The following is a 13,803-nucleotide window of genomic DNA, read 5'->3' on the forward strand; positions in this document are numbered from 1 at the left end:
TTATCTTGCTAAATAAGGGATCAAGCCAAGGTCTTCTCATTCATTGTTTTTGCTTGATAGTGTACATCATTCATGGCTTTGGGATATTCTTTTAAATAATGACAACTGCTTGCATTTCATCCTTTTGTATGCAATCTGTCAGCTACTGTGTTTAATAAGATGTTCTTAAGGTGATAGTTCAGGTTTCTTGTTGACTGCCAGCAGGGAAATAATTAAAACTCATTGGCTGCCAGACATTTTCAGAGCAGTGGCCGAATTGATGTCTATAGCAGTCAATGGCAGCCAATGAGTTAAGATTTTAGACATCTAATAAAAATTATCGCCAGCTTAAGACTATAATATTTCCTACATATTCACCATGTTATCTTGCAATGACAACTACTGGTCTACTGCTGCTTTGTTTTCGTGAACATTTTCTTAAGACATCATAAACATGCACGGACTGTGTCATTGCTTCGTACAAACACATTTCAATTTTATTCTGAGTAACATCACATTTGCTCAAACCAATCAATTTCTTATTCACTGTTTAATAAATCTGGGTTATATGAACAGACGAACATGAACAACTAATTTTGTCTTTATGGAATTGCCAAAGCAACACGTACTGGGTCGGCGCCATCCAAATGATTTCTGTTGTGAAAGAATTCAAACAGTAGCAATTACATGTTGATGTATTTCATAGGACTAAGTATTATCCAGAGAAAGACAGTTCTACTGTTTAGCTGTTGCTTCTTTTATCTAATGAACTCTTTCCGTTGCTCTTGACCAGTGAAAAGCTCTGGAGAGCTTAAATCCAGAGGGGTGAAATTATTACCAGGCAAGGACAACACTAACAAACTGTCTCTGAGTAAGTCTCTTTATTTTTTTTATGCAACTGTTTTATTGTTTGGATTTTTTTGTTTATGTAGGACTCTCTGCGTCCTTGTGTCCTTCTTGTTTGCCTTCTTTGCTGCATATTTTTGGCAATGGAATGAAGCTACAGCACTAGATTTTGCAGAAGTGTAACCTCTTTTTCTTCCGGATATCCCAGTCTCCCTGCAGTGGTGGATTTGATGTCCTGACAGAGCTGAACTCAACTAGATCGAGCCAAATTATTTATATTGCAGCAAAATGCTAAATTTGATAAGTTTCAGATGCCCAGACCTCCCTCCATCCTGTTGTATTATTTAAGCAATGCATCAGACTGACTTATATCCATTCACTGTGTGATTTATTCACACAGGAGTCGTCAAGGTTGAGTGACCACTCACACAAATGATTTGTATACACTCAGATCAAAGTGAATGCATTTTAATTGCTTGCGGAGCTCTGTCATTAACATAAATCTGAAGCACAATTCCCTTTAACTCTACAGTGTGCTAAACATTTCAGCGATAACAGGTTGTAATCTTTATTACCTTATGTGTCATTGATTCAGCATTGCATGGGGACATGAATAATGCAAAGGGCTGTAATCTTTTCTCCTAGACAATACTGTATATCATTTAAAAGACTGGGGAAATGCTTCATTTGCCCTGTGGATTCATTGCATATAATTGAACCCATAACTGCATTATAACCCACAACAATTAACTTCCAAGCTGATGGACTTCCTGAAAGAAGTCAAACATGGAAACACATGCTGGTAGACCATCTTGCTTTAAAACGGAAGTGTGTGTGTGTATGAGAGGGAGGGAGAATTGCTGCCTTACTGTAACTTACAGAAAACCTTGAGGATAATTATGATACTAAATATTTCATGAATTCATTTCTAGTGCATGAGGTCTTTGATTTACAGATCAGACATAAAGAGTTGGTCGAATTCCAAGCCACCGCTTTAAGTTCTTACAATAATAAAGGCTGTGAAAGTGTGTCAGCAAAGCTTTTTGTTGCTCCTGCAGTTGATAGTTGAAAGTTACTTTATCTGCTTTGACCCTGTGGTGCCCAGATGGATATCCTTTTTTTAAAATTTTCTTTAGGCCATGAAAAAAAAGCTTTGCTTTCTACCTTGTCACTAATTAATGAGATGAAAAAATATGTATGTTTGCTGATTGGTGGTGCTGAATAGTGTGTGCCTTTTTTTTTTTTTTTTAACATGAAACTTGGAAAATTAAAGTGTCTCTCTCACAGCATTCTTGGCCCATGTCTTTCTCACTCAGTGAATGAAGGCGGAATCAAACAGGTGTCTAATTACTGTCCAGACCCAGGGGAGCCGGAGAATGGCAAACGTATTGGCTCTGACTTCAGGTGATTTTGTGTTTCTGCAGCTGAACTAAAGGAGCATGGATTTTTGAAATGGAGTATAGGAAAATGTGTGAAATGTGGAAAATGTATCAATCTCTCATATACCAAATGTTAAATGTATTTTCAGCAGTTGGGGAGAAATGTCTATGAGCAGTGCAGTCTATTTTAAAGGTCCACTGTGTGCCATTTAGGAGGGTTTATTATCAGAAATTGAATATGATACCTATAAGTATGTTTGTATAAGTGTATAATTTAAAATGGACAAACTAGCCATGGCATACTTTTCACATTTTGTCAACTGACATCCTTTCTGGTAGAAATGTCAATATTTGTAATACAGTGGACTATTTAATAACTTAATAACTCACTCTTCAGAGTATTGGCAGCTCACACACACACACACACACACACCATATTCTTAGTCTTTCAGAGGAGGACAGATATACATTTTCAGACAAATTTCATTGATAATTAACTCTAAATATATTATTTTACGTATAACTGTGCACATAGTTTACCATGTAGATTTACAATCACTATGTGGAAAATGGAGGCCATTAATAAATACATTTTTTAAAAGTTTATTTCCTAATCATATAATTTATTGATGCACAGTGCAGCATAACCCTGTAGTGAGGGATATAAAACATTTATTTGATCAGGAGTCACTTTTGAGTCACTGAATGCTTTTTCAGGCATTAACTGTGTTTGTTATCATCTCAGCATCGGAGCAACTGCTCAATTTACCTGTGATGAAGACCATGTGCTGCAGGGCTCTAAAACGATTACCTGCCAGCGTGTAGCCGAAGTCTTCGCAGCTTGGAGCGACCACAGACCCGTCTGCAAGGGTAAGCGAGGCTCCTGAAGAGCTAATAACATAGTTTGAATAAGCCAGTGCCTCTGGACACAAGCGCTATGCAGATAGAGGAAAGTTCATTTCTGTTAATTATGTATGAAAGCCTCTGCTGCAGTGCTGTACTTTGTCATCCCAAAAGGCTCTGCCTGTTTTTCTATGTTTCATAATACCTGGAGCACCTTTTAGATTTTGATTAATGGAAATGTAGCTAATAGACCTCTTCGCTACTTGTGCAAACAGTACATTACCTTGCTGTCATGCTACGGTACAGGGCATATTACAGGGCTTTCCGAGCTTTCCATCAACATTTATTTAAAATTTAACAATCCTTGTTCTGACTTGGGGGCATTGTAGGTCATTTACATCATGCACACTGAATAGCAATGTATAATTTACACATTTCTTAATGTTCAGTGATATTTTAAAGCTGTCCTGCATTTCTTGACTGTATCTCCATGTCTGTTTTTATACTGTTTCAGTGAAAACGTGTGGCTCAAATCTACAGGGACCATCAGGGACATTTACATCCCCAAACTTTCCTATCCAGTATGAAAGTAACTCCCAGTGTGTGTGGATCATCACAGCCAGTGATCCAAACAAGGTATTAGAACAGTTTTCTGTTTTTCTACATTTAGTATTATTTCCTCTTGGACCAAGTCTGAAATGAAAACTTACTGCTTATGTTTTCATATGGAAACCCATCACTAAAGGTGCTTTTCCATGACATGGTACCGGTACAGCATGGCTCAACTCTACATGGTTTGGTTGGTTTTCCATTACAATATAGGACCACCTCAACGTGGGCGGAGTCATCATAGCACGGCTGCATGAAACTTCTGTGACTTTGTTTTATACGTGATACACACAAACTAGTGACTTGTAAAGCAGTTATTTTTTAAAGTACTTGAATCATTCAGTAATTGTACATGATCGGAGCACATGACGGTAACAGGTAGTATTGCTAATGGAAAAACATGTTGAGTCGTACTGTGCCGTGCCATGCTTGTACCAGGTAGTGGAAATGTGCCATTAGTCATTTGGACCCTCGTGTTTTGCTGTTCTCCAATTCTGTATGTTTAAATTAATGAATTCAACGGGGATACAATCTACACAGTTAAATTTTAGTCACATTAGAGTGCTCAAGTTAAGTTTGTGTCACACCCATTCACATTTGCTCTGTAAATATGGTAATTATAAAGATGAATTAATGACTTTACTGGATTCTTTTATTAAATAAATCCCAGAGAGAGCATAAGGAATACATGCTCCCACTGCTCCTTTTTTCCAAGCAAGTGTAACAGTTCCTCATTAGTTTTATAACAAATGCAAATGAGCAATTCTTTTTGTTTGCTCTACTGGGTGAACCTGAACTGACCTTTTTATATTAGAAAAATCTCTTTGCCTGCAGTGTAGAATAACTGTCCTGTCATTCTCTTTCAGTACATGCATTTATGAAGGCATTTATTTTCCAAGGGCTTCTCAAGGTGGAAAAAGACTGCATAGAAAATGCCTGCATTTTGACTAAAGTTGATCAAATATGCACTACTTTTTGCAACTTCCTGTCTACAGTTTTTGACAGAGCAATCCGAATATTTTGCGATGGGTAGGTGATCACCCAAGTATGTTCCTATTAAAGTTTGGAAGAATCTACCCACTGATGACGTTACAATCAATTCCAAGAAATCCCCATCTCTTAGTCTTCTGGACTGGAATATAAACATTTCAGGTGCTGGTATGTAAAACCCAGGTGACAAAGTGTTTAAGCCTTGGTGGAAGTTGGCCCTCTCTGAGGGCTCTTGTTAGTATATTTAGCTGCAGAGAACACATTTCATTTCTCACTAGACAAACAGTGTGACCATGACTGTTGGTAAGTGAGTGATTCACTTCATTTATCTAGGGAAATAGAAATGGAGGAAAATAATGATTGAATGAGACCAGCTTCTCCCCAAAGTGAAGAGGTCAAAGCTGTTTTCCTGATGGTCATTACTGCTTCTCTGCATCAAATTTGGCTCTATTGCTTTTCTGTCCAATGAGTCATACACAGAGGTTTCAGCTAAGTGCTATCCTGCTAATAAACTATTACCAAGTACTGCTCAATCAGAACTCACTAGGACTGGCAAGTATCACAGCTATGTGCCACTGTGCACTATCCTAAGCAAACAACCCATGGGTTTGGCACTGAAACTTGGTCCATCAGTGTTATTGTGGTAATTATGCGTACATTGTAAATGAGCTGTTTCACATGGATTTTGTGCATGCATTGTCCTGTACGTGGTCAGAACAAAAGGATGATGAGGATGAGCACTCAGGCATCATAATGTTTGCCATCAGTAGAAGTGAATTTTTGTGTCTTCATTAATCCTTTCAATGGCACACGGTAGCGTAGTGGCTAGCACTGTTGCCTTACAGCAATAAGACCTCGGTTTGCGACCAAATCTGACCATGGACGCTTCTTTATGGAGTTTACATGTTTTCCCCGTGTGCGCATGGGCTTTCTCTGGGTACTCCGGTTTCGTCCCACAGTCTAAAAACACTGCATAGGTTAATTGGACACTCTAGATTGCCCGTAGGTGTGAAAGTGAATGGTTGCTCATCTCTGTATGTTGGCCTTGTGATGGACTGGCGATGTGTACTTTGCCTTTCACCCTATGTCAAGGGGGGATTGACTCCAGCACTCCCGTGAACCTCATGTGAATGAATGAATAATCCTTTCAGACGGAGTGTAGGCCGAGACCATGTGCCTTTATTGTGTAATGTCTCAGCAGTGAAAGCAGATACCAGACAGTTTGATTAGTGAGTATGTCAGTGTAGCTACTGCTTTGCACATTTGTTATGGGGTAAAATCTGTACCATTGACGGCTGACATAAATTTCTTGGATAATTGTGGACAAACAATAGATAATGTAGAGCCTTGAAATTGCCTTTTAATTATTGGTTCATAGTAGATTTGTGTATTTTGAAATGTGAGGATATGCCATTGTGTCTTTATTGCTTTCATTGGATTGTATAACGTTAAAATTAACTCGTCAAAGGCTTGTTAAAAAAAAAATCAGAACTCTGATGTGTTTGTGAATGTCAAGATTTCTGTGCACTCAACAACAGTGACCTGTTACAAAGTCTAAGCTGACTGCCCAATCAGCATGTTGCCAAACAAATCGTCCAGGCAGAAGACCACCTGTGCCTGATTGGCCAAATCCTTCCAGATGTCTGCTCATGTTAATATTTCATTCTCAGTCTCATCACATGAAAGGGAGAGCAGCTCTGAATTTCTTTCTCATTCTGGGCGACTTCTTACATGGTTGGGTCAGAACAGGGAACACGAACTGCATGCTGAGGTACTACAGGAGGTGTTGCAGGTTCTCTATCAGCATGACCTGCTCCCTGCTGTAGTGAAAGCAGTAGACACTCAGTGCTGCTCTTCATCTCAGGGAATGAGAGGAAGCGTAGAAGACCTTAAACCTGACAGAAGCAGTCCAGCATACCAAAGCAGGTCTCCAAGGTCTGCAGCTCTGTGGAAACACGAGAAAAATAATGACTCGTTATGGAAAGTGAAAAGAAAAAGTAAAACAAAGGGTCCGTTGTTTGATTTTTACTTTTTTGTTAATCCATTTTTGGTTAAGGTGTGTTAGCAAAAGATGTTCTGTCAAATATTAACATCAGTTTTCATGTGAAAGTAGGAGACGTGTAGCTATATGTGCATAAAATGTGGTGCATTTTAAATTAAGTTTAGTGTTGAGTATTTAAGTATGTACAACAGTGGAGTTAGAGTGAAGAACTCAAAGACTATAATCTTTTCATTACACATAATAATCATGTTAATCAGGTCAGGTAAGTGCTGCCTGCATTGATATTTGGATTTGCCAGAGGTGTCCTCTCCTGATTTTGCATGCACACAAAAGGTGATATACAAGTGCTGGCTGAGGGAACATAATTTCACAACCTCAAAATGTTAATGACCTTCATTGACACCTCTGATTGAGGGGTTTTGGCTTTATACATGAATAACATGAATAAAAGTGTCTCTTAAAAATAGCAACAGCAATTGTGAATGGTTGAGCTGTCAGTTTGGACGACTTTCAAACAGTAGAATGAAAACATTTTCTCCAGGGGCAGATAATGTGGCTTTTGTTGTTGTTTTTTAATGTGGATAAGAATGTCTACAGTTATATTTTTAAAAAGATGTGCACACATTCCGACACACTGAGAGAATCTTCCTATATATTGCTATTCTTCTCAGGATTGCCTCGCTGATACTTTGAAGATTGTAAAACTTGCTTTGTATTTCATCACAGGTTATTCAGATTAACTTTGAAGAGTTCGACCTTGAAATTGGGTATGATTCACTAACCATTGGAGATGGAGGGGAAGTAGGTGACTCTAAAACGATAATACAAGTGTAAGTACAATATAAAATTCTTCATTGCACCATAATGATATAGTCAAATGTTGCAGAGCTAGTTTGATTTTTTCTTTTCTTTTTTTATATGAAAAAAAAACCCTAAAAAGGCACCATTTCATTTCAGGCTTACTTTGTCGAAAAAGGATCATGATGCAGCTTACATAATTTGTTTTTCAGTTAATTTCAAAAGAGTTTAGTTTCAGTATGACCGTGTAATCAGAGGATGTTTGAAAAGTGTATTTGTTGGTGAGTTGTTTCTTTTGTTGTTGTTCTCGCTGCAGGCTGACAGGCAGCTTTGTCCCAGACCTGATTGTCAGCATGTCCCATCAGATGTGGCTGCATCTCCAGTCTGATGAGAGTGTTGGCTCGATCGGCTTCAAGATCAACTATAAAGGTACACAGACGTGTCCACTGATATCATCTCTGACTGTCTGTATTGATGTCCGTGTCTCCGTCCATTTTCTTGTCTGCCTTTCTGTCATCCCCTCTCTGTCTCTCACTCTCCTCTCTATCTCTGCTACCTCAGAAAGTCTTTGCCTGGACTTTTTTTTTCTTTTTATGTTGAATGAAATAGTGCCTCAAAGTTCTTGGCTTGTCACAAACCTTATGTGGACCCCTTTACTTTTCCTATTCCCATCCATCTTTCCCTCTCTCCTCCTCTCCTTTCACCCACAGAAATTGACAAAGAGAGTTGCGGTGACCCTGGCACACCTTTGTATGGCTACCAAGAGGGTAGCGGCTTCTTAAATGGAGACGTTCTGCGCTTTGAATGCCAGTTTGGATTTGAGCTCATTGGGGAGAGGACGATAACCTGCCAGAACAACAATCAGTGGTCGGCTAATATCCCCATCTGCATATGTGAGTCTAGTACTGACTTTTTTCATGGCGGCTAATGAAGCCATTACTTATGCACTTGGAAAGTTCACAATGACATTAAACTATTGGAGGATTAATTGCAGTGTTGTTAAATGACCATGCAGTGCATTGTGTGTAAACGGCTATACACATAATGTAAAATAGGAAATTGATTGTGTATGCTTGCCTTGTTTTCTTGTTGATTTGAAAAAAGAAGACAGTGCAGTACACACTGTTATAGTATACACATACACTGGAGAGCAGAAACCTGCATTATGCTGTAAATAATCTTTTCTTGAGGTGACCAAACCCTCTCCTGTGAGTGTTACTGTACCTTACCTGTATCCTTAACAAAACATCTAGTTCTCTGTTAGTTAACAGTGTCCATTGGGAGAGTGTACAGAAATCCTATATTGCTCTGCCTACATTTTTGTACACTATCTGCTATTCTCAACTCCCTTACATTTTCCTGTTTTACTGAACACTCGAGGGAGCAGTGCTGTCTCCTGATTGCTGAGCTTGTTATACAGTGCTGACATAGTTCTATACTGATCTTTGTACATGATCCTGTCACAGTGTGGATTGGCATGTGTTTTTTTGTCTGTGTTGTAAAACAACTTGCTTAACTTAGGACATTTGTTTTTGAAATCATTGCTAATATATTTTGCACTCTCCATCACACAGTTCCCTGTTTCTCCAACTTTACTGCTCCCATGGGGACCGTATTGTCTCCTGATTACCCAGAAGGCTATGGGAACAACCTCAACTGTGTGTGGCTAATTATATCCGAGACAGGCTCCCGAATCCACCTGGCTTTTAATGACTTTGACCTGGAGCCCCCGTATGACTTCCTCACTATCAAAGATGGAGACCAATCAGGAGCCACAATGCTGGGACGATTCTCAGGTGCTGAAGTTCCGTCCCACCTGACGTCCAATAGCAACGTACTGCAACTGGAGTTTCAGGCTGATCACTCAATGTCAGGACGGGGCTTCAATATCACTTACAGCAGTAAGTGATTCTTTGCTCATTTTAAGGGATATATTTTATAGCAAACCATTTCTAAGTAAATACTGTACATACCATGGTCAACAGAAAGAGGACCCAAACGCAGGTTGCAAAAAACAACAAAATGTCTTAAACCAACTAACAAAAAGGGAAAAAGAAAAACAAAATATACATTTCAAAATACAGGTAACAAAACTGGGAAATGCAAGGAAAAACTACAGCAACACACTGACCCCAAAAAAAAAAATAAAATAAGCAACACTGGGGAGTACAGAGACTAAATACACAAGGGATGTAGCAATAGCTGAGACTATTAAGACACCAGTGAAACACAGTAGGGCATGGCAGACAATCAAAGGAAACATGGGACAAGAAGCAAAACTCAAAAACGTACACACAAAGGAACAACTTCAAAATAAAATAAGTAACCGAAAACCCGACACAGAACTCAAATCCCAAGGTAAAGAATACAGCAAGAACAACAAGTCAAAAGACAACTGTCCAAACAAAGAGCACTGGGATAATACCAGGATTATGACAGCGCTTTTTCATTTGTGTGTTCAAAGAATCATTGTGTTATACACAGTTTGACCTCTCGAAACTCTGAAGCTGTGTGACCTCTCGACCTGTGTGACCTCTCGAATATATAAACAAAATTGAATTATGTAGCAATTGTCTATAGATATGTACCGAATATCCCACTAGTTATATACCATTTTTTTTAAGAAATAAAGGAATGTCAATGCTGTCATTCACAATTAATACTGATTTATTATTTTCTGAATGATATTTCCTTGTATTTCACGAGGGCCTAAAATGCATTAAAGCAGAGGTAGCCAACATATTTTTGGTTGTATTGAGTAGCAATTGTAGAGTAAGTAAAATCACTAGGTTGAGAGAGGGTGTTCCTATTGACTGTTCTAATAAGCAGCTACATTTACACTTCCCCTGCATGGAAAGGTCACAGTTACAGCGTTTTCAACAACTCAACACCGCAAATCAATTTAAAAAAAAAAAAAAAAAAAAGACTTTGACAATATGACATGTGTATGTGTGTATATATATGTCTCAGCGTAGCATTTCAGAGATGGAAAGACTGGTTCAGGTCATCAGCCAAATATGAGGGCATGTGTTTGTCTGCTCTTTTTGAGTGAACCTGCCTATTGCAGCTTCAACAAAAACATTTGGTTACAGGTTGGAAAGACAGAGGCTGTTGAGCAGACCTGTTATTTTTTTCCCCTCTCTCTCTCCCATGGACAGCCGCATCCATTTCCCTTATCTACCCACTCCTCACAGACCCCATGTTTGTCACTAGATCTTGTTCTCTTTCCTCTCATTACAAGCTTTTGGGCGTAATGAGTGCCCCGACCCCGGCATACCGTTGAATGCCAGGCGCTTTGGAGACAGTTTCCAGCTTGGAAGCTCCATCTCTGTGGTTTGTGAGGAGGGCTTCATCAAGACACAAGGGGCTGACACCATCACATGCCATCTTGAGGAAAGCAAAGTGATGTGGAGTGGTCTCATTCCCAAATGTGAAGGTACTAAAATTGAATAGCTAATAATTATGGGGTCACTGAACAGATGGGGACTATTGATCTAGAAAGAGAAAAAAATATATATTATTAGTGTGAATTATGTGTCTCTTTTTTATGTTGCTAGACATAAGATTACTGTGTGGTATCATCTTCAAAACAAGTTTCCTCCTTAATCCATTTTCCCTTCCCACTTTTTACCAAGATATTTCCACATCTTTGCTTCTCCAGCTCCTTGCGGGGGCCACTACTCGGGTCCATCTGGTGTCATCCTCTCCCCGGGGTGGCCAGGCTACTATAAAGACTCCTTGAGTTGTGAGTGGGTCATTGAAGCTGAACTGGGACGTTCCATCAAGATCAGCTTTGACAGGTTTGTTTGACAGTGCTGCAACAACTCAGCCGTGGAGACAAAGATACACACTCACACAGAGACCAAAAAGTAAGACAGCACATAATCCCTCATATACTTGTGGTGTATGCACGTGCTCCACACACCAGCAAATCTACATGCATACTGTACGCATGCGGCACAGAGGTGGTGCACTTAATCCTGTAAATATGCGAGTTAGAAGCAAAGTCAGAGGAGGTGGAATGCAGAAATATAGACTCTTGGAAGCCTTGAGCAATGCTACATTTTACTTACTGGCTCTTGCTCATTTCCTCAGTGCGCTACAATAAAATGAAAAAAGTTTATTTCGTAACATTAAAAAGCAAAACCATAAAAAGTTCATATTTTATGACCATCGCTTTCTCTGCGCCGACGCATTCCTTTGCAAAGAAACAAAAGAGCTACTGTACTTGCCCTATGTTTTTTTTTTTTTGTAAATTAAGCTAATTGTTTTTTGTCCATATCCCCTAAACTGGTCTTATATGGAAGATAATATGCATCCCTATCTATTTAAGTTCTTTGCAATAACAACAGAGAAGCCTGGTTTTTAATTTCTGTGTTGGCAATGGCTATGGCCAGAGACAGATCCATTATTGCATCCTCCCTATTCTCATGAATGGCAAGTATTAATATTGCCTTGAGGAAATTTGTTAACGTTTGGCACAAATATTCTCTTGAAATAAAAGAAACTTACAGCAACATACTTGTCAAAATAACCCCATGTCACAAAATGTCAAAAAGCTACACAGTAAACTTTCTGCTACTGGGTAATTGGATGAAATGCAAGAAAGGTTAATTTTAACTTCACTGACTCCATAAAAACTTTTTTGGTCTTATAAAACACAATAATCAAGGAACAGAACACAAATGTGTGAAAATGAACTCTGTGGTAATTCCAGTGTCTCGCTTAAATGCCTGAAAGTGTTTTTCTCTACGTTAATGGTGATATTAGAACTCTGTGCTGATGGCATTTGTTTGGTGATATAGAGAACCAGTGGTGACCACAGATCCATACCCTATAAGATTACCAAGAAACTCATTCATCTTACACTGTCGCATAATTGGAACCTGCTGTTTAGGCTTTATCTTCTCATTTATCTCCCTAAAATCAGGCCATTTGCTTTGCAGATAGAACAGGTTAAATTGCGTCTACTCTGCAACTCTGTCACTATCTCCCTTTTTTTTTTTCGCTTTTAAGGTTTCAAACCGAACTGAGCTATGACTTCCTGGAAGTGCATGATGGCCCGAACCTCCTTTCTCCTCTGATTGGCTCGTTTAATGGAACCCAGGTCCCTCAGTTCCTATTTAGTAGCGGTAACGTCCTGTATCTTCTATTCACCACCGATAACAGCCGCTCGAATAGTGGCTTCAAGATTTTCTATGAAGGTAAGTGTATCATACTTTTGGCTGCACACACTGATAAATATAAACTAGTCAAGTATGTAAATTATTTGAAACAAAATATGACAATGGCGTTGTTGACACTAGGATCAGAATTCTGTCTGCTTTTTGTTCCACATTTATAAAGTCTGCTGTACCAGAATGCTCTGAGGGTGTGTTTCAGGAGGTTTGCATTACAAAAGCAACAGTGGTTTCATGAGGACAATTAACAACCAAACTAAATGAGCTCTGGTTCTCAGATCAAATGAATTCATACAGCGTCGCTTCTGAGATAAAAAAATTGATTGGCCTGACTACAAAAATATTATTCAGAGCTTATATTAGACGGAGATCAAGTCCAACACTGCTTTAGATATTATTAGGTTATTGGTTTACTGATGTTAATTCTTCACTCAGTCCTTTCAGACAGAGCAAGAGTTTTAAATACCCACTGCGTGCATGTTTGCAAGTCCTGCTGTGTGAGAGATTAAGTAGTGATTCTTTATTGGTGAAATAAAAATCAGGACTTTGGCTGTCCAGATTATATGGTGTATATCAAATATACCTGTAGTTGTATACAAATGTCAAAAGTAAGTGGCAGAAATTGTGATAAGATTTGCTGTGTGATGCATTTTCATGAATGTTTGCACAAACAATATTAGGCCTACTCTTGTCACTCAGATGTGATTCTTTAGCGAGACCTTGACTTTATGTTGGTATTATTGACTGACAGCGAGACACAAATTACTTTTTTATGTATTTCTTTCCTATTTTCTCTTTTGTTAACAAGGCTATAGAAAAGCAATAACAGTAAGTCCATATTAGCTTTTTCTGCCGCATTTTTGGAACACAAGTTATTCCTGAGATGATTTGGGAAACCTCAGCCTAGTTCATTTGTAAAATTGGTCTTACAAAATAATTTTGTCAGGAATTCTGTTGTAAACACACTGAGGCACATAATAGATATTAGCTCATGTCGGTTGCAAAACTAATCTGTATAGATTTACATATACGATGTGAGTCAATATTTTCTACAATCACCCACTGGACACTGCTATTATTTTTAGTTAGTGTTATTCTTGTTTGATATTTTTTTGAGGTACTATAGAGTTTACATATATTTTTTTTTATACAGCATTTATAGTATGGTTTATACAAA

The 13,803-nt window shown here is 38.5% G+C and overlaps 1 protein-coding gene across 3 annotated transcripts in view; it reads left to right on the top strand.

Annotated features, from left to right (window-relative positions):
* LOC131471417 (CUB and sushi domain-containing protein 3-like) overlaps positions 1–13,803 on the top strand; it is a 193,968-nt gene that overhangs the window by 62,750 nt on the left and 117,415 nt on the right. For all 3 annotated transcript variants that reach the window (XM_058647955.1, XM_058647957.1, XM_058647956.1), the window contains exons 7-17: positions 773–850; positions 2,142–2,229; positions 2,950–3,074; positions 3,562–3,683; positions 7,375–7,478; positions 7,763–7,875; positions 8,157–8,339; positions 9,021–9,347; positions 10,688–10,882; positions 11,108–11,246; positions 12,463–12,650. In XM_058647955.1, the coding sequence (XP_058503938.1) occupies positions 773–850; positions 2,142–2,229; positions 2,950–3,074; positions 3,562–3,683; positions 7,375–7,478; positions 7,763–7,875; positions 8,157–8,339; positions 9,021–9,347; positions 10,688–10,882; positions 11,108–11,246; positions 12,463–12,650 (1,662 nt within the window). The remainder of the gene's footprint in view (positions 1–772; positions 851–2,141; positions 2,230–2,949; positions 3,075–3,561; positions 3,684–7,374; positions 7,479–7,762; positions 7,876–8,156; positions 8,340–9,020; positions 9,348–10,687; positions 10,883–11,107; positions 11,247–12,462; positions 12,651–13,803) is intronic.

The sequence above is a fragment of the Solea solea genome, chromosome 13, assembly GCF_958295425.1.
Source record: "Solea solea chromosome 13, fSolSol10.1, whole genome shotgun sequence".
Lineage (NCBI taxonomy): Eukaryota > Metazoa > Chordata > Actinopteri > Pleuronectiformes > Soleidae > Solea > Solea solea.